Consider the following 21,297-nt stretch of genomic DNA (forward strand, 5'->3'; position numbering starts at 1 on the left):
CACATGCAGCATATCCTAATTTGATTCATTCCAAAAGCCTGGTCTCAGTGGAGCATTGTGTGAGTTTTGTTTTCCACAGTGACTGGAGGGTGGGATAATGGGGAACAATTAAATTGTGCTCAGCTTATTTACTTTTATCTGAGAAAACAAATTGGCTGCGCAGCCAGGGAGGGTGGTCTGAGTCTCGAAACCCCCAAAAAAGGTCCGCAGAGGCAGACAACTAGGGAAGAAACCTCATTTTACCAAACTTTGTCAATTACAACTGCAATTATTGGGATCCTTTCCCTTTACACTGAACCATTTAGACAACACAATTTTCTCCTTGATGCGCTGTTGGTGCCGCTTAGGTTACATAAAACTTACATAAGCAAAGTAATCAGAGGTTAGATAAAGAGAAACTTAACAATGGATGAAATCTATTTCCCTCACTATGTGCTCAAAAAGAATCTAATTTAGTCAATGTGCTGTATATATTTAAACTAATTTACACTACAGTGAGAACTTCTTACTTTAGTGGCGACACTGTTTCCTTAATGATATCTGGAGGAGGAGCAAAGTGCAAACAAATGCTAATTTCCTTTGTTCACTTGAATAAATAGTTTAACATTATTATCAAGTGAATTACTGAATGATTGTCTTGTCTCATTAGCCAGCCATTCAATCCACTAATACCAACCACAGAAGCAATATCAGTGGAGAGGAGAGGAGGGGAGAGGAGAGGAGAGGAGAGAAGAGGAGAGGAGCTATGTCTGATGCCTGAAGGGATTCCTCACTTTCATCTCTAAACCCTCACAGTGTGCGAGAGGTTGAGAGAAAGCAAAAGTCAGAGATAGAGAGATGGGAACTTATTTTGATCTCGCCTTGGTATGCCTTTGATAGCGAGTTCTCCTGACGAGACACTTACACACTGCTTTAAAATCAAACGCTCGCTTCTTGCACTACACTCTGGTTTCAGTAGGTATTTGTATGCATATGCAAATCTACGCCTCTAAGAAAGCCTCAGGATTATATGAAGTTAGATAAAATAAATGCACAAAAGTGATATTTGTTATCATATTTTTTGGGTCTACTTTTTTTATTATATATATCTAAAGACGACATCTGTTTTCTTTCAACCTTTTCCTCGCGCTGACTCTCATTCTGTCTTTTTCTTTTGTTCTCCATTTCTCTCCCGTTCCCTTTTCTCTCAGATTCCCATTACTTCATGCCTGTTTGTCTTCTCACTTGTTCTCTGCCATGTCTTTAAACTAAACAGTCGCTTGTCTAAATGCCTTTAAGATTTGCAGCCTGATAGCAGAGAATTGAGACCTCGGCAGCCTCAGGTAAACACTCAGCTCTCTCTTTTACCCTGGAAATTGAATTTGATCCACCAGCGGGCTGACTTTTATTGCATCTGACTCATATCGCTGCCTCTCACTCATGTTGTTATATCTCAGATGAAAGCAGCTGCAACAAGGCCTCTGATGAGCATATAAGCGAAATAGTAATGGGGTGGTTAAATTACAAATGCTGATGGAAGGTTAAAACAAAATTGGCATTTTGGGCTTTAATGCATAATGCAATAATTTCCAATCCAATTTCAAATGTAGTAATTCGCAAGTGTGCACTTTAGCTTAGATAATTCCTTTTGAACATTCAAAATAAATTATTCAAACGCTTCAGCATTCATGTAAAGTTCTGTACATGTTGTCTGAATTTGTAAATGCCTTTATGCTGAAGCTGCAGTTAATTGCATTATAGAAACGGTCGGGTCAAACATGCAGATGTTTTAGAATGACTATCTAAACCTGCACTAATTTTTTGGCTACTTGGAGACAACAGAAACAAGCTGTAAACGCAAAATTGACATATTATCACCCTTTATCATCCCTTTAATTTGAGTAGCGCTGGTGTCGGGGCAGTATCACTCCCAAGTCGTCACTTTATTTTTACCATTTTAACAAAAAAGAAAATTGCAATACACATTACGATATACATTTTAGTTTTACTTTAGTTTTATTTTTAAGCTCAGTCTCTTAACCCACTCAAATGTGTTTGTGTCAATAAATAGCCACTCACCAGCATGATTAGATCTTGGCCCAAGCCTGCTGCATGCTTGTTGGCTCAGATTTTTATTTGGAGAGATTTATTCATTTATTCTTTAGGTATCAAAATTGGGTATCAAATGATACTATCAATAGTATCAAACCAATTTGGTTGGTCCAAGTGCTACTATACTCTATCCACACCACAATCTTTCCCTAACCTTAACCAAGTGCTTTGAATGGCTAAACATGACCATAAAAAGATGAATAATGCTGTAGTGTACCCTGCATGTTGAAAAATAATGTGAAATAAGTGACGCCAAGGGGTCCTGACCAAGCATCCATATGTGATAAATTGGGATTGAGAATGTGTAGTTTGTATCCACCTACTGACTTTAAGTTCAATGTTGTAGCTCTGTTTTTAGTCTCCATCAACTCTTTGTTGGTGGACACTTTGTCTCATTGCTGTTTGGTATTGGGTTGGCAGTGTACAGTGGGTTTTAGAGCTTTTTCAGTAAAAACAGCTGCCTGCTATATCCACAAACTATAGTTTCAGAGCCTTGAGAGTGATCGAGAACAGTAAAGTTGAAGGCTGTAAAACCAAAACAATGGCTGAGAGATGCAATAAAGCATCATAGAGCTGAGAGGAACTGCAGTTGGGTGATGATTCTCTACCCCTTAAGTATTGATTATAGCTGCTTTAGTTGAATTAACACATCAGGTGGCAAATAGAGGTGTTCAGCACATTTACAAACAAACCTTTTACAATGAATCTTAAAACGGAACTGACTATACTAAATCACCATTGATACTGAATGAATCAGTAACTTTTAGCAGTGGAGCTTGTCACTCATGAGAGTGTGCTTTTGTCAGCTCAGCCATAATGCACAGTACATTACTTCCATGTTGCAAACCTATGAAAAGGCTGTGAAACCTGCAGAAAAAAATTTGAATCTGATGAGTCTGATAAGTGCTTGTATTGGCTAGTTTTGTATTGAACTGAACTTGGACTAGCACCAGACTGAACATACTACCGAACTGACGACAGTCTGAATCGTTCCTGAACAGTGCAATCACAATGATGCGTTTGTGCCTTTGACCGTTGATGCGTTCACTTGCTTATGTATGTACTGAAGTGCATTTGCATCGTGATGTGATTCTTTGGCTTATGGAAAAAAAGCTACATTGTCAGTGACTATGAATTTTTGAACTGAACGGAATGACAAGTGACTTGTGATTTCCACCTCGAGCGGCAAAACATGCCTATTGCTCCTGAATCTGGGTCTGTTAGGAAACACAATGAAATACATTTTTTTTATTAATATGGTTCAAAATGCTGTCTGATAATTAACAACTTTTCTGTGTGCAATGCAATGCAATACTGGCAGACCGACTGATAACACCTGTTGGTGCTACCCACTCACTGCCGAGTCTTGCTTCTGTTGTTGTTGTCCAGAGCTGAATTTATCCTGTTCCTCGTATCTCATTAGTGTGAGTGTGAGTACAGTTGTGGTTGCTTGATCAGAATAAAAAAAATATTACTAAAAGCCCTCAGGGATGTGTGAGAAGTGAGGTGGTAGGAGGTATGAAGAAAAGTGCGGTGGACAGATGAATTTGAATAATGTTGATTTTGTAGTGTAGCAGTGTGAAGCCTGTGTAGTGAGTTGACCTGACAAAATCTCATTTGTGCATGCACGTCTGTTGGTATGCATGTCCACATCTGTTTATGGGTGGATATTAAGTGCATGTTTGTACCTTTAAAAGAGCCCCGAGGCAGTCAAGCAACATGAAAAAGTTTTACTCATCAAAGTTATCTTCGTTAACACACCTTCAGGCTCTTCTTTTCATGCCCTATCTGTAAACCTCATCTATTTTCTCTCTCTCTATCCTCCCCCACAGTTCCTTTACTGATTTCTTTTATTCTTAAATCCAAATTACCACATCATGTCCATCAGTGTTCCTCTTAATTCTCTTAACACTCTCTAATGTTTAAGTGCTGTGCGTATCATTATGTGACAAAGAGATTCAAAGGATTGTTATTTGGAGTACAGCCTGGGCACATGGGGAGTGGTTAACTGGGGATATGCATTTGATAGTTAATAGTTCAGTCACACACTGAACACTGGGCTGAACATCGATATCTCCAATCTAGACATAACTAAGCTGCAATCAAGTATGTGTGTGAGTGATGAGCAACGAATCTCGCAGTTGCTCCAATCACTTTCTGTGCCAGTAAAAAGGGATGTGTTATGTTCAAGTGCTCCCAGCGGAGTGATCAGCGGCTGCAGGTTGTGATTTGCACAGAAAAAGAGAATGATTTCCATTGGATGTTTCAGTTTAATTTTCTTGCTGTCAGAATTTTTCACTGTAGTGTGTGAATGTAGGTAATGAGATTCCAGTATGGATGAGGTAATTGCTCCATGTACATTTAGAGAGAGAGAGAGAGAGAGAGAGACAGAGAGAGAGGGCTAAAGACTTACAGTATGTAGGAGAGGAGGTGCAGTGATTATTTGGTTTGCAAGTGTAGTGTGATTCATTCTGGCCAACATTTTATTTCACCTTAATGAAAACAACAGTAAAGGGGCTGTAATGCACCTGTAATTATCGCATGAAAGAGTCGCATCTGGATCACAGAACCAATAAAATATTCACTGTCGCGCAATGTCTCTCTATATTTCTCTATCTTATGTCCTAAGACTAATGCAGGAAAAAAGTCTTTTCATGCTTCATATACATACTTAATTTGTTCTAATGTGGAAATACAGTGATTGGTTATGTTTTTTATTCTTGTTTACTTTACTGTTCCCTTTAATTCCTTTTTTCCAGTTACATGCTGCTGAAACGTTTTACTTTCTCAATTACATCTAATCAAATAAACTCTAGTCAGAAGGCGCCCCCTTTTTCTCTGCAGTGATTCTTAAAATAGAGGTGATGTACACCTGGGTTACAGATAATTGGAAGTGTTTCTTTCATGGATCGTAATCCATGAGGATACCATGAATAAGATAATAATGCAGATAAGATGTAATTTCATTGAGGCCAAAAGGGAAATTACAGGTTATGTCAGCGTAAGTATCACAATCCTTAGAGAATAAACAATGCGGAATGTAAGCAAATAGTTGGAATATTAATAACAAGTTTATACAAAATTATACAAATGAAGCTCCCCTCACAGTTCAGCAGTTCTGTTAGAGGAGGTGAGTCAGTGGCTCTAGACAACACCATTCATTCTTTTGGCAACTTGGGTGAGCTCTGGGTGAGGTGAGCTCTCCACAAGTGAATATCTGACTCTTTTACTATGTGGATGTACTGTATATCGTTTGAATCTAAGTTATAATGCGTGACACTTAGAACACAGAAGTCCAAGTGTGCAGAAATGATACAAACTACAGGATCTGCAAACATGGCATTCAAATTACAAATTCTACAGGAGGAAATGCATAAACAAACTGTTCACAATTTTTCTGTTTGATTGTCATTATAAAAAGCAACCTTTTTGTTGGCAAACCATAAACTGCCCATGCAAATACAAATTTATTCCGACCTGGATGCAACCAATAAATAGGTTTTATAGGTGGCTTCCATCCACTTAGAGTCCTCCTTAAATCGCAGCCTGCAGCGAAATCTGGGCATTTTAGCCCTGAACAAAGCATATAATAGTTTAGCTGAATTCTCTCTCCATCCTTGACAGCTACTGACTGAGGCTTGGCTGTATTGATCTGCACAAAGCTGTTTAGCTGCACAAAAATCAAGAGCACCGGAACAAACACACACAGATACACACAACTATATACAAACAAACACATTGTCATGCGCAAACATTCACGCTCCCCGCTCTGTCTCACACGCATGCACACACTTAAATACCAGCACACACAGCGCCGTGCACTCATACGAACACACACACAGATCGATGCATTCTCTCTGTTGCTATACTTAGGCTGTCTACTGGAAGTGGATTAACAGTGGCAAAGGACAAGCTGTTTCATCACAGCAGACGACAGAACAGGACATTGCACTCCCCTCTGACTTATTGCAAACCATCTGGGCTTGTGTGATTGTGTACTTGTGAATGAGTATGTGTATGGAAAGTGTTTTGTGTGCATGTTGCTACACGGCAATCCCCTGCACTCCATGGTTTTAAGTAGGATACTGAAATTGACACTTAAAGTCTTTGGGCTTGATAGCAGAAAGTAAAAGTGTGTGTGTTGCAGAGGGCTCAGATGTACGTGTGTGTGGTCTGTACCTGGATGGTGATGCTTCTGTTGACACGGGACATGTTAATGCTATGAGGCTGTCCATTGGCCAGGTTACGCTGGTCCACATCAATAGTGAATGGCTCCTTCAGACCTCCCAGGTTATACCGCACCTGCATTGAACCTGAAGACACACAGGGGATGGTTTGATCTGCTTGTATGAAACCTCACAAATGCCAACAACTTCTTTTCCACTCCTCTAAAATAGGCATGAGCCCACATCAATAAATACCTGAATAAATAAAATGAATTTTCTATATTTCTCAAGCAGTGGCTGTAAGAACATGATTGCTGACAAGTCTATAGATAGTGTATTACTACTTGATGACACAAAAGACATTTCTAAATTTATTTTGTTCATTATAATCGTGATTGTTTTCTTCCACTGCTTTCTTGAACTAAACACTTGAGCCCAAAATAAACTTTTCTGTTTGAAGTGATGGTGAGAAAGGGGGCGAAGAGTAGAGGGGGGGGGGGGACACTGAAAGATTCAGAGGACCCACAGCTTGACAGGGGATTATATATTTACTGTCTCAGGGCGCTGCGTTAGCAGAAGGGCCAAGAATTTTTCGCAGCACCCCTGAGCAATGTGAGTATTTTCTGGTTTTATTTGTGCACATCAATTGCTGAAACGCTAGATGGCACTGTCAAATTTTTATTACTTCTATTTTATCAAAGCATTTTGCTGCCTGTCAGCTGCTCAGTGGGAGGCTGCTAACTGAAGAGGATTTTTGGAGATTATACAACTTTCCAAACTGTGCTGCAAGGACAGCCTTTAAAAATGTACTTTGCAGGACTAACAAGCATTACTCCAAGCAGACTTCTCACTTGTGATCTTCCACAAACTGCATGTGTGTGTGTGGATCTTACCATTCTGCCTTAACACTACAGCCAGATAGTCCTGCGTCTTGGAGCTGACATACATCAGAATAGCTGGAGCACTGGATGTGCTGAAACTGAAAGCGACATCCTCCTTCGTCAGATTCACTTCTTGTGGCGTCAGCTGGTGCGTCGTAATCTTTGTGTCTCTACTGGCTCCCGCAACTGCTTCGGACATGAAGTTGTACTTGATCAACGTTCCTGCCTCAAAGAAACCCCCAACATCTGGGTGAGATAACAGAAGAAATAAGAAAACAAGTGGGTGAACACACAAATGCAATAATAGAAAGAAAGAAAGAAAGAAAGAAAGAAAGAAAGAAAGAAAGAAAGAAAGAGAGAAAAAGTAAATAAATAAATAAATAAACAAAGTGAGAAAGACAGAAAGAAAAAAAAGAAAAAGAAATAAAGACACCTTCCATCAAAAAGAAGCCATAGGGAAGTGCTCAAAAACTCACGCATGCCAAGACACAACAGGCTAGACATATTATATGGCCAGAGAGAAGTAAGCACACACATAAATATGGCTGTGTTCAGGAGGTAAGTAGTAAACTGGGTGTTAAATTGCTGTGCTCCAGCATCTGAAACCGAACAATACATTGTTTACCAGTACATTAACAGACCTAATGGCATATTCCAGCCATTCCAGAAGGCTTATTGATTCTCGTAATCAAGTGTTGAGAAGAAGGGACCTTATTTTTCTATACTTCTGCTATGCTCCTTGTTTTTGTTTATTTGTGTGTATGTGCATGCTTGCACAATGTTCGCGTGTCAGTTACAAAGGAGATAAAAGGCACAATATGCGTGAAATTAAAGAGAATAGTTACAGGGAAAGCAGAGAGCCTAGGGTTGTGTGTGTGTGTGTGTGTGTTTGTGTGTGTGTTTGTGTGTGTGTGTAAATGCTATGGAATACGCCTTGACATGTTTGCCTTCCCTCTGTGGCAGCAGTGAAAATATATAACTACTCCCCTTTCGAGACAGGAATACTAAGTGAACACATTTATGCATCTTATTTTAAGGCTTCACTTCACCCATCGTCTCCCACCGGACACAGTACAATAAATACTTCAAGCTACATTACTTAAATTTAATAGAAGGCTTATTACTAGAAAATGGGCAAGTTCCCTGACTGGTATTGGTGTATAGGCAAATCCTCGCCTCCATTCAACTATACCACAATTTTATCCTCCATTCTGCTGTGCACTGATGTAGTTTCAAGCTTTGGGAGTCTGGGGAGACCCATTTTACCAATTGTTCTGTGTTAACCATCCTGAGAGCTTGTGAAGTTTTCAAATAGCTGAATGTTCAGTGTCTGTCGAGATTCCTGCTGCTGAGTATTAACCGAATCAGGCTTAAATTCGACAAAGCGCAGTATCTCCGTCCGAGCAAAAAAATGCTTGATTGAATTCCTTAAATCAGTTACAAAATAGTCTGTGAATAAACAAACAATGTGACAAGCTTCAGTACAGCTTACCATGGACAAGTGACATCACACAAAATTTAGTTAGCCTTTTTACCTCAGCTATTGACTTTATTGCTTTTTTCAACTGAGCATGTTTTATTTATAGTAGCTTTATATATCATGTATAGACAAACCAGTTGAAAATGCTGATCTGGAGCTTTCACACAGAGTCTCATTTATATATGTAAACCTTTTGGAAGAATTTTTTAAGACTGTGAATTATTTATATTTTCAGTGATTTTCAGACATGCATGCTATTTTAATAAAAACAACACAAAAAACAAGCTGGAATAAAATCAATCTAATGTAATTGTTTTATTTCTTACATTTTTCTGCTTTATTTTATAAATAGTGAAACACTATTTTTTACAACCTTGAACTGCTCTATGATAATATTTTGAATGATTATCACTAAAGATTTGTAATTTGTGTAGGGGCCTGTGTCATTTTTCTTATATGCTGGGCTCCTGGCAGTTTTATATTTTGTTAAACTGACAAAAGGAGAAATCAGACCTATAGCTGGGTTTATGTTGGAAGAAAAGTACCATGCATGTTGGGGTCAGGATAGTTTACAAGGTGCTAAACAGAGACAATATTGAATGAACCAAAATGGACTAAAATTAACCTAAATTAACCTCCTCTACCTATAATGTTCAGATGCAGAGAGGATACAGCACAGGGTCTTTTTTGTAGTTCAAACGACACTCTTCAGGTTCTGGATAGGGCCGCACCAGCTATCTGTGAAACTATTACTACGTTTGTGAAGTTCTTCCTAACTATTCGCAAGTTTCAAACTAATGACTGACTAAATCAGGTTGCCCTATTAAAACTTAAGAAATGTCTTAGCTAGTTAAGATTTTATTAATGTCTAAATGAATTGCTAAGAAACATCTGTAGTGAAAGTCAAGAGCAATCAACTACATACGGAGGGAATCACTGTAGCATCACAAGATGCAGCAGACTGTAACTTCCAAAAATGAGTTTCAGAGGCAACAACCCATTACACTTGACTGATAATCCTTTTCAAATGTCGGTAATACTTTGTTTTATTTAGTGTTATTGTCATTCATGTAATTTAGAATGAGCAGGAAATATCTGATTGTGTCAATCTGGCTAACTTTAATTGGTTGTTGTGTTATTTTTGTGAAATGCATTTAAAAATCTTTAATCTTTAATCATAATTAAAGTGTTAGGACAGACATTCTCTATTAACATAGCTATTTTACTCTTCGCTCTAAACGTGTCATATTAGCAAGCTAATGTTAACTTGGTTAGTTTGATTCATCTAGCTAACCTCCAAAAAATTACTTTTTTGGGGGACAAATGATGTATTAAACCATATTAAATGTATGTATGTACTTAACTGTCAATCCTTTGTAAAAACCTGTTTTTGATGCAACCTGTTTTAATTTTAATCGCCTGAATCTCCGGTAAACGCCTACATTATAACAAGATTAAGTCTGAACTTGAACTTGCAACGGACCTCAATCTTGCCAGTTTGTTGACTAAAAATGTTAGACACTTAAAATTGTATTTTAATTCATACAAATTGTAGATTATGTGGGGCCTACAAGAAACCTGTGTCCACCTTCTCTGTCCTGCTGAGAAAAATCGAAGCGAGACTCAGACTAGCTGCCCAGCAGCAACACAAACAATTGTCTGGAAGCATAAGAAGGAATTAGAAAACTCTGCCCCAGGTCAGAGGCTCTTTATGTTTGTGTGTGTTTTTTTTTTGTCAGTGTGTGAAAAAGTTTTAGAAAGGGAATTTGTTTTTGTGAGTTTGTGTGCGTGTGTCTACGTATGTATGTACATGTGCACGCTGGCTCCATGTGACCCTCAAAGGCAGGAAAGCAGAAGAATGAGAGTGTATAATAATAATACAGCAGGGTCCCCTGAGCAGTGTGTAAATATGGATACAATGGAAATGCACTATGCAATTATGGCTGGCTTCATGCATTTTTCACTCACTGGGTGGATAGGGAGAGATTACAGGGAGAGAAGGGTAGGGATTCGGAGCAGGAGAGAAAGAAAGCTGAAAACAGAAGTGGCAAGGAAGAAATGGAAATTGAGAGGGGGGAGAGTAAAACGAGAGGAAGGGGACAAAGAGGAGAGGCAGAGCAGGGGGGCAGAGGGGAAGGAGAAGAGGGGGAGAACAAGAGGAAGGAGAAACCACAAGTAGAGAAACACATGAGAAAAGAGAAAGAGGAGAGAGTAAGAGAAGCAAAAAGGAGACTGGAAAAAAAGAGAATAGAAGGAAGAGTAGATTTAGAGATAGAGAAGGGGAAATAGAGGGGAGGAGTAGATAAAGGTGAAGAAACAAGTGAACATGGATATGGCAAAAAACAGAAGATTTTAGAAAGGCAGCAGAGTAGAACAAAGAGAAGCAAGAAGATGAAGGGATGAAACTTATAAAAGGGAGAGGAGATAGAAAGGATATGAGAAGAAAAAAGACAGGACATGTGTGAATAGTGAGGGAAACAGGAGGAGAGAAAGGCGAACAAAGTAGATGAGAACCGGAAGCAGAGAGTGAAAGGGAAGAAAAGAAGAGACGGAGGAGGAAGAGGAGCGTCACAGGCCATGCACAAAAACAAACAGACACAAGGGTGTGCTCTCTCCCTTTGTTTGCCTCTCTTTTTTTTTCTGACATACACACAGATGGACACATAAACACACACAAACACACACACACACACACACACACACCCTCACACAGACAGTAATCTCTATTCTCTAAATCCTGAAATGCCTGATTGGTTATGACAGAATTCAGAGGAGGTCTTTTCATGTCTTACACTAGCATATCACCACACACTGTCACCCTCTTCCAAACCACACACACTCTGACACACACACACACACACACACTCTGCTTTTCTGTCATCTTGTCACCCCCCTGCCAAGTGCACAGGGAAAAAACACTATTCGGCTTTAGGAAACAAATTAATTCACGTGTCGGGGATCAACTCTGACTGGGAGCTAGCAGAAAGCCTCTGACAGCACTGCTGCTCTCCTCCCCTGAGCATTTTATGAAAACTTGTTTCGGGAAGTAGAACTTTAATAGTGTATCTAATGAATCCCTATGAAACAAATATGATGGTTTAGGAATATACAACAGTGCAGACGCAGAGTTACAGTGTGACATTTTATCATCTCTGAACTTCAAAAATCTACAGCTACCTTTTCGCTTAGTGAAGTGACTTGCATTTTATTTTTTTGGTTTGATCTCTCAGCGCTGGATCTGCACGGTATTAACATTCAGTGAGTGCACTCTAAAGTCAGGGAGAATTGGTGGGTAAGCATAATATCACTCTCAATCGATGCCTTTTATCATAAGCCCAAACACTTTCAACACGACAGCTCCAAACTGAATAGGAAGTGAGGACAATCACAGAGCACAGCAAAAATCACAGTGGGTTGACAGACAATGAAGCTCATTGAAATATGACTAGTGCAGCAGTAACCCCGGTGATATTTGACTCTGGCATTGTGAACAAAAGATAACACGCTTTCACAAAGATGCCGGTTAAAGTTGTTTGAAAGGTGTTAGCTGAGAGATTATGGCTCCGTGTGTCATCTTAAAATTCTGAGCAGAGATAGTTTGTTAGCTTTGAAGAAGGGAATAAAAAGAAAAAAAATATATATTCATATTTTCACCTGTCTGCTACTGTTAGATAGCTTAGTGAACTGTAAAAAAAACCCTGCAGAGATGGCAACAGGGAAACACAATCTGACATAAAGAAAACCCTGAAAGTCCACAACAGGAGAGATCACTTTGTCTTGCAGTTGAAGTTTTGAAGATGAAGAGCAGTACAACACACTCTCAATGGCATTTACAGTCCAATGATCTACCTATTCAATTAGAGAATGACATAATCTTACCTAAAATGCCTCTTACCTCTGGTGCAGAATGGGCCGTCATAGGCAGTAGAGGTGCAGTCACACAAGTAGCCGTTATACCTCTCCACACACTTCCCTCCATTGCGGCAATACATCCCAAAACTGGTGCAGTGGCCTTGGCAACCGGGCTTGACCCCAGGCGTGACCATGGCCCTCTCTTCAAGGTCTAGGGTGATGCCGTTCATCCGTAGGGCTCTGATACAGCCCAGGAACCCCCTCTGTCCCCCTGCCGCACCTGAGTAGCAGGGGAGGGAAGGAGGGAAAACACAGAAATGGAGGGAGGTGGCGTCAGTGTAGCAAGGATATGCAGCATTGGGGAAATAAGTGAAAAAAGAAAGAAAACAAATAAAGAGAAGGAGGGGAGGACAAATGGAAGTCAGAGTCACAGAAGTCATTTTGAATGCAAGAGGCTCTTTTTTAATCTCTTTTGGAAACGTTAATATCCTAACGCCTGGAGGAAGCCACTGATGTCACGTTAATCGTTCCGGCTGTGACGCCGTTCTTGAAACAACCTTCAACTCGTTTGATTTCTTCACTAATTAGAACAGCCTAATGAACACTGTGTCTTAATGAACATCTCACAAGCAAACACAGGCAAATGGATGAATGAATGCATGTAAGCTACATATTACACACGCATTTAAAACAGACCACACACGGCGTACCTGATTTGAATGAGTCAATATGAGCATTAATGCTTAGCCTTAGGGTGTCGATAGCCATTCCTCTAAAGTGCTTCCATCGTCATTTTGGCCTTGCACCATTACAGTCTAACTACCCATTAACTTGGACAGAGTAGGGGTGTTAAATAGATTAATGTGCACCTAAATGACTATGGCAATAAACTCACTCATAAACATACACCCACAGGTATAGATTCGAACGTACACAAGCACACCCACAGAGGATGGCTACACTGTCTGGATACACACACTAGTATGTGTGCACACTCATACACACTATCATTAACAAGAGCCGAGGGGCATTTCAGTTATTAAAACCTCTCAATTGCATCTTTTGGATTACAGAAAAGTATCCATTCAAGAAGACATGTTAAGGAGATCTGAGCATATACTCACTCACACAGTTTCCTCCCTCGGCACCATCCTCACACACACACACACACACACACACACACACACACATCTGCCAGCTTAGCCACACAGGTAGAACATGCACACACACACGCACGCGCACACGCGCGCACACACACACACACACACACACACACACACACACACACACACACACACACACACACACACACACACACACACACACACACACACACAATAAAATGATTAATAAATGTACATTCTCTCCAGCCACTACATTATTCACAGATCAGGATTCAGCAGGTCTTTCACACGCTTTCTCCACTTTCCAGTCCCACAAAGGATTTGACTTTTAGTAGACCTGTTAATTAATCTATGTTGTTCCACTGATTGGCTGGAGGTTTCTGCCACCTGTTTACCCAGGTCTAAATCAGCCTGATTGAACGGACAGCAGGCTCTGAGGCCTGTGGAGACCAGGGTAAACACGTACACAAGTACACATATGCGCGCATACACACACACACACATATGCGCGCACACACACACACACACACACACACACACACACACAGCTTCTGTAAAACTCACAAATGGTGTTTAACAGAGCCTGACTGATACTGACTGAAGTCAATATAGGCTTAACACAGATATATTCATTTTGGTGAATATGATGGCAGATGCAAATTAAAAATGTTGCAATCTTTTGTTGGTGTTGTTTTGTTGTTGTAATCAAAATTCCAGTAAATATTTTATTTTGTGTTTATCTAATTGTCATTACTTAGAATAATTCAGGTTTCAGAGCAGTTTACTACACTGTACCTTTTGTTAAACTTACTGAATATTCCATTGGTAAAATACTCTTTGTTGCAACCAAATTTATCAAAAAATGTTTATTGTGTTTATTGGGTGATATGCCATCAGATTTTTACTTATCTTAATATCAATATTAGTATTAGCCTTAAAAATCAAGTGTTGGTCAGTCTCCATAATACACACACATACACAAGACAGATAAGCACATCTGTACATGACTGAGATTCAGACACATTTGCGGTAACAGCAGTGAAACACACACAAACGCACACATATTTGCACCTAGTTATTTTGAGGTGTGATGTGTGTGGCTCAAGGGTATGCTACTCTATAATTTCTAAGTGCTATATGAAGGGAACTGTGCTTGCTTGAGGTTCTTGAAGACGTTTCACTTCTCATCTGGAAGCTTTCTTCAATTCTGCTTCTTCAGTAGAACTGAAATTCAGTAGAACTCAAAAAGGCTTTCGGATGAGAGGACCTAGATTGCTGAGAATCTTCACAGTCGTTACTCTATAATGATGTGCTAATGAGGAAACATTTTATATTCAGTAGGCTATATACAGTGCACACAAGCACAAACACACACACACACACAAAATTTGCAACAGCCAAATTCCTAATTAAAAGAGCAGTCATAAAATTTGATCTTTTGACCTTCACTTTGTGTGGATGTGTTTGTGAGGATTCTACTTCACTGAGTAATGATGAACTAATGAATAAACTCGCCATATGCACTTATATACTGCATACAGCTGAGGGAATAGACATAAGGTACGCAAGTACAGTGTGTATCGGGACTCCTCATTTGAAAGCCTGATCCAATCGTGCAGATAAATCCCCCATTTATACCAACAGGCTGCACATCTGCTGCACTGCTGTTCTTCCTGTTCTTCCATTACCATTGTGTAATAGAATGGTGGTACGTCCTGTTATTTTCTGTTTACAGCTCAACACTGAAGAAATCCTGAATACAGTGTTTACCCACACCATGTTTATTGGGTCTACACTTTAGAATGGGATTAATATTTAGTATTTTGTTTCATCTTGTCTAAATGTCATTTCATAATTCCTCATACCTTTCTGTTAATGTGTAATATGAATCACCAAAAGTAGCAGCTCAATAGCATGAGCAATCACATTTTAGAAGATTAATTCTGGCTAAACTTTTAATTACCAGGAGCTGGAACTGAATTAGATGCAACGAAACACACAGTTTGAACCGTAGGTGAGTTCTTGGCTTCTTACATGTGTTTTGGTGTGCACTGTAAATTGAATTTGATGTTTCTGAGTCAACGTCACTGAGACATGTCCATGCACTCATTAAATGTTACCTACTGTCTTGGCAGGTGAGCGAGGCTGGTTTCCCTGTGACAGGGGTCACACACATGCAGTGAGCGGCAACAAGCAAGATGGTGATCCGTGGTGACAGAGGCAAGGAAAAGAAAGACCGAAGTAGAAAAGAAAGACAAAACAATCCGACCGTGAGAGAAGTGAGCAAAAACATGCAAAATCATAAAAAAGTGTGACAGTGTGCCTTAATCAAGAGGGAAATCAAAAGAACAGATGGTTACATTAAATGAATAAAATGTTGCAAGATTTATAGTTATGTGCATGTATGAAGTGAATTGGAGAGCTAAAAGTTAACAGTGTGAAGTAAATGACAGCAGGCTGATGGTATAACATTTACTCTCGAGGCCATTAGAGCAAATGAGCCACCATGCAGTAAACACTAAAGCAATCAAATGCTTGATGAGGAGCATATTGATTGAGAAAGTGAGAAGGAGATGATACAGAGACAGATATGAGACCCAGGTGAGCAAAATAATGCAGGAGCACACTGAAACAATAATTCAGGCTGGGAGTTTGACTCCATCCCAGACCACCCTGTTCACGCAGACCACCTGATTTTGTACGATAACTCCATTTACTGATGTGATGGGTGCCAGACTAGCTGTGAATTTGGTGACTACCTTAATCTGGGTGGAAAGTTAGCCATAATAAATATACATAATAAAAAAAATAAAAAAATTGTGACTGACCAACAAATATGAAAAAAAAAATGTTTAAATATAAATATACAGTATATATAATTTTAACTGTTTTAGCAGTTGCATGTCATTAATGGAGAAAGTGGAGGCCACATGTGTACTATACAGTTACAGCAGAGTAGTCTTTAATTGTATTATGTGAACAGGTTGACAGAACATCAGGTGGTGGGCAGTAGTTTTCGTGTGTGGTGAACAACCTCGAATGAGCCTTAACACTCTTCACTTTTCATATAATGAAATTAAATCAAACATTCTATTATTGATGGCCATTATCAAAAGCAAACTCAGTGTCTAAAGATCTGGCTGTTGGGAGCAGCTCTGCAGCAGCAACACTGGCAGCGTGGACACACACTTGGGCGCCAGCCGCGACAGTTCAGCGAGGTAGCTGTCACACGCAGGTGAGATATAAGCGGTGTGACCCAGGCGTGAGAGTCCCACCTGAGCTGCATCAACTCATTCCTGCTTGTTATATTGTTGCTGGTCAAGTTGACAGTTCACAGCAGCACAATGATCCTGGCCACCCACTGCTCCTGACAGTCTGTCCGACACTGCTCTATAGCAGTTGTCCACTGTGTGCTTATGTAGAATCATCCAAACTGAATTTCTAGGGCTAGCATCTTTTATATTATATTATTCATTTATTATTCCAAGTTGTATTCTTTTTAGGTTTTTGGTTCGCATAGTTTTTTCTACCTCACTACCTTCAAACAGCCACATAAATATCAATCAGACACAATGTATGAAGTGGCAGGATGTTCCATTACAAGCAAGAATCGGGAAAGTTGAGACAAAATCTTGATACCTGCAGGCTCCCCCTACTACTCTTTCCAAATCTCTCCATCAAACACAAAACAATCTCTATCTTTTCCTGGTGTCAGAGGCCAAATCTAAACCACTTCCCTTTAGTGGCTGTGTCACTTCCTGTGTGTCACACTGTAACTTCCCCAAGCAATCCTCAAATAAGGATTAACCAGGGATTAGAAATCAGATATGAGAAAGTGCTGTCGATCTGTGGCTGTTCAACTATTCTCCTTCTCTATCTCTATATCCTTCACAATTTTTTTTGTGTTTCTAGAATTGTATCATGCACAAGCATTCTCCTGCCTTCGTTTGGCAGAATAGCCAGGATACACGCATGCAAATGAAATGACGGCCAAGGTGCTATCTGGAAGCTATTATATTCCTGGTTTCATAGCCTCGAGGCGCACAGTGACTAAACGTTTTTCACCCCTTTCCATTTCACTAAATGAAAGTACAAATACACTGAGAGGCAAATTGGGACATGATAAGGTGAGAATGTTTCAGCAGCGGTCGAATCAGCAGAAGTGATGAGACGATGAAATTATATTATAAACGGGGATCAGGGGGTTAAGGCTATCACATCGGGATGCCTGATTGGAATTTGGAACAATCTCCTTTGGGCAGAACTTTTTCCATGAGATAGAAGGAACTCTGTGATCCGCCTCAGCACTTTTCCTTGTATCCGCAAATCCCTTAAACTATTTTAGCCCCAGAGTTTGGTTTATAGTGTATTGACAGCTCAGCACAAAAGGTAGAATGAGACAGAGAAGTGAAAGCACAGGACGAAAACTGGCCAGATCTGCCATTTGAACTCCTGATGAGCTTGAGAGGCATTGTGTAGAGAGGTAGATGGAGCCATAAGGAACAAACTAGACCTCTTTAACAAAATGTAGGCATAAATGGTGTGATAATAAGGGCTTGATCTGTCTAATAGCTGAAACAGAATGTGTGTGTGAGAGTAAGAAAGGCGGCGGATTGAGATCTTCTTTGTGCTATAATAGTTTCTTAATCCAAAGTAATATAAATGCTGAGTCAAAGTATTAAAGTATCAAAGAAGTGACCTCTAAGTAAGTGTAAGTGAATTAAGTTTTAGTCACATGCCCTCACAGCAGGCACAGAGGCTCAGTTTTGACTTTATTAAAACTATGATCACTTACACAGATGATTTTTTGAGGATGTGTGTTTCCTTTTGTGTGCATATCGTAAAGTGTGAAACGACTGTATGTGTCTACGTGTGTGTGGATTAACATTAACTTAATTAGCATTGGCTAAGCTGGACTGAAGCCTCTTAGGAAAGAACACAGGGATTTCCAGTAAAGGCTGGTACATCTTTAACTCATGAAACAATCAGACATCCTCACAGTGGATGTCTGTATCTGAGGGCAGCGTTACAGAAAATACAGATGGCAGACAAAGTTTTTTAATTAACAGTTCAATGCAATTATGATTACAAGGAATGATGTGTACTTATGTGTTTGCTTTCCACACATCACAGTTTGTAATTATGGTGTGTTTGTCTCTGAGCATCCCACCTACACAAAGCAGATATTAAATGTTCAAATTGTAATCAAATGTATGCATGATAGTCATTTTTACACGTGAGAGTTGTTATTTGCTTGGGTTGAGTGGGAGTATATGTGTCTGTCTTACCCACGTAGAGCTGGCTGAACAGCTCTAGCCGCGTGTGCCCCTGCGCAGGAGCAAGCCGAGATGCCCGATAGATCTGATCCAAATGAAGGACTGCCTCTTTCACGTTTCGCTCAGCCATCACACGATGCCATTGGTCATCATTGAGGGGCATGGCTGAATGCACTGTTAACTCCACGGGTCCGTTTCCAACATCGAAGGAGAAAGAGACCACCTTGGGAGCTGCAGAAAGAGTGTAAGCGAAAGAAATTTTAGTTTTACAAGAAATTTATAAAACCACATGAAACACAACAACTTTCCAAATCCCATAATTCCCTGTTCTGTCATAGTCCACGCTGCACGTAAATACGTGTTCAATTTCTAATCTAATGGCTCATTTGTTTCAAGGCCATTCATTTGGCTTGTATAGATTTCAGCTTTGCAATACGCGACTGCTCGCAGCTTTGGACAGGACTAATCTTGCAAGCAGTCGATACATGCCAGGAACTGTTGACTTTGCATGACATAAAGTTGTATCGCAGCAGTTTCCATGTGTTTCAGCTGTTTTTGAACTTTGAGAGGTTTCCTTAGTTTTGTTTGAGAAAGAAAAGCCAAAGAGAGAGAGAGAGGAGACTGGCATGAGTTGAAAATAAATGAGATTGTGTAAATGAACAGGAAAGAGAAGGAAAGGCAGACAGAAGATGAAAGAGGGCGAGATGGCCTTGTTTTTCTGCATGATTAATCTTCATTATCTTAAAATGAGTGGATTTGAGTGTGTAAGTTGTTGAAACATCACAAAGCCTTGAGGTTTATTGCTGCTCTGTAATTCAGTAGCCTGATATCTCAACAAACCAACAGGGGGCACTGTTATACTGCACCTTTCAACTATGACAGGTCAAATGTTCATTGATATTTTTGAAATACTGTGTGTGTATGTGTGTGTGTGTGTGTGTGTGTGTGTGTATGTGTGTGTCATGACAGAAAAGAATTTGAAGAAAGAGGCTGAGAATCTGTGTGTGTGTCTCTGTATGTGTTTATGTGTGACTGAGTGTGTGTTCTTATCTCCAACTGTATATCAACTTGATACAGTCAGGTAAATAATCTCACACACAGTCACCGATTGAAGTGTCTCACATGGAGGCTCCGACACAGGAGCACCAACCCAGGGATGAGACAGATCCATTTGACCAGTCTGCATGGCAGCGAGCAACTCACTCTTTTCATCTTGGTCGCCGGCGACCAGTTTAAAGCTTGTGCAAAAACAGTGCAGCATCACGTGTAAAGACATAAATGCTTAAAGTTCTGTCAATATTGACAGAATATTTATTATTCAGTTCATTTTACAGAAACCATGAGTACAAAAGTATAATTAATTCAGATTTACCAGCATTGTAAACAAGCAAGATGGTGAAACGGTTGCGACTCTCTACCTTTGAGCCAGTCGTGAAGTCCGATTAACTGTCTATTCTTCAATTATTTATATTCCTTTAGCCCTTAAGCTCCCACTGATCAAAAGTATCAAAAGGGTTTTACATGAAAGTATTCCAAGTTGTGAATTGTCATGTGAAGTCCATTGCAGACAGTCTGGCAACTTCCTCTTCTTCACTTCTTTCAACATGAAAACAAATATTTCAAATTCTGGTTGGGGTGCCTTTGGGTACCCTTGTGTTTTTACTATTACTTCACCATCTGTGCTGTGACTGCTGTCTGACTGACTGACTGAAGTTGCTGATCTGCAAGCTTAGACCTCTGAAACAGAAAAAGGTAAACCATGTGAGATAGCTCTGGCCTTGAGCCTGGGGCAATGATTGTTGGTCCCATCCACTAATCAAAATGTGATTGCTTAATTCACCTGCCGTTTTCCAAACAAACACATGTGGCTATGGGTGCCTCGGGCCTTCTGTCCAAGTTATTAAGTCCTAACTAATGATTGAGCCAACTAACCTTTGCATAACTCCATTTTCATGGTTTTAGGACAGAAACCCTTTAATTTCTGAAGCAAACTTGAAAGAAAATGAGTCTAAAATTAGAATTAGGAGAGAACAATTATTAAATGAAAGATTAAATATAACTTTAAAATGCTGATATGGTTGGCCTTCTCTGAAGGCCAAGAAGACCCTTTGAGTCCGCCACTGTACTAGATAATAAACAATTGCATGAATACATGAATAATGAATATATTTTACAGCTTAGTGGCAGGTCTTTCATCATTGCTAATTGCAAGACACTGATCATTTGGACTGACAATTTTAATAAAAGTTCTGCATTAATATATTCACCGTGTTTGCGAGATGACGATGCGAGATGTTCAGTGAATGCTTGCCTCTGCAAAATGTCAGTTAAATGTTTCTGACCTATGAAGGGAATGAAGCAACAATGATGCAACGATGAGGGAATTATTTTTGCTCTTGGAAAGACGATTTGCAGTTGTCAAATTAA

At 39.7% G+C, this 21,297-nt stretch overlaps 1 protein-coding gene across 2 annotated transcripts in view; it reads right to left on the reverse strand.

Annotated features, from left to right (window-relative positions):
• The window catches only part of cntnap2 (contactin associated protein like 2), a 342,845-nt gene that overhangs the window by 27,851 nt on the left and 293,697 nt on the right, over window positions 1–21,297 (reverse strand). For both annotated transcript variants that reach the window (XM_022766257.1, XM_022766258.1), the window contains exons 19-22: window positions 18,883–19,101; window positions 12,514–12,750; window positions 7,151–7,384; window positions 6,271–6,404 (exon numbers count right to left, since the gene is read on the reverse strand). In XM_022766257.1, coding sequence (XP_022621978.1) covers window positions 6,271–6,404; window positions 7,151–7,384; window positions 12,514–12,750; window positions 18,883–19,101 — 824 coding nt within the window. The remainder of the gene's footprint in view (window positions 1–6,270; window positions 6,405–7,150; window positions 7,385–12,513; window positions 12,751–18,882; window positions 19,102–21,297) is intronic.

Source organism: Seriola dumerili, unplaced genomic scaffold, assembly GCF_002260705.1.
Source record: "Seriola dumerili isolate Sdu_G_001 unplaced genomic scaffold, Sdu_1.0 BDQW01000822.1, whole genome shotgun sequence".
Lineage (NCBI taxonomy): Eukaryota > Metazoa > Chordata > Actinopteri > Carangiformes > Carangidae > Seriola > Seriola dumerili.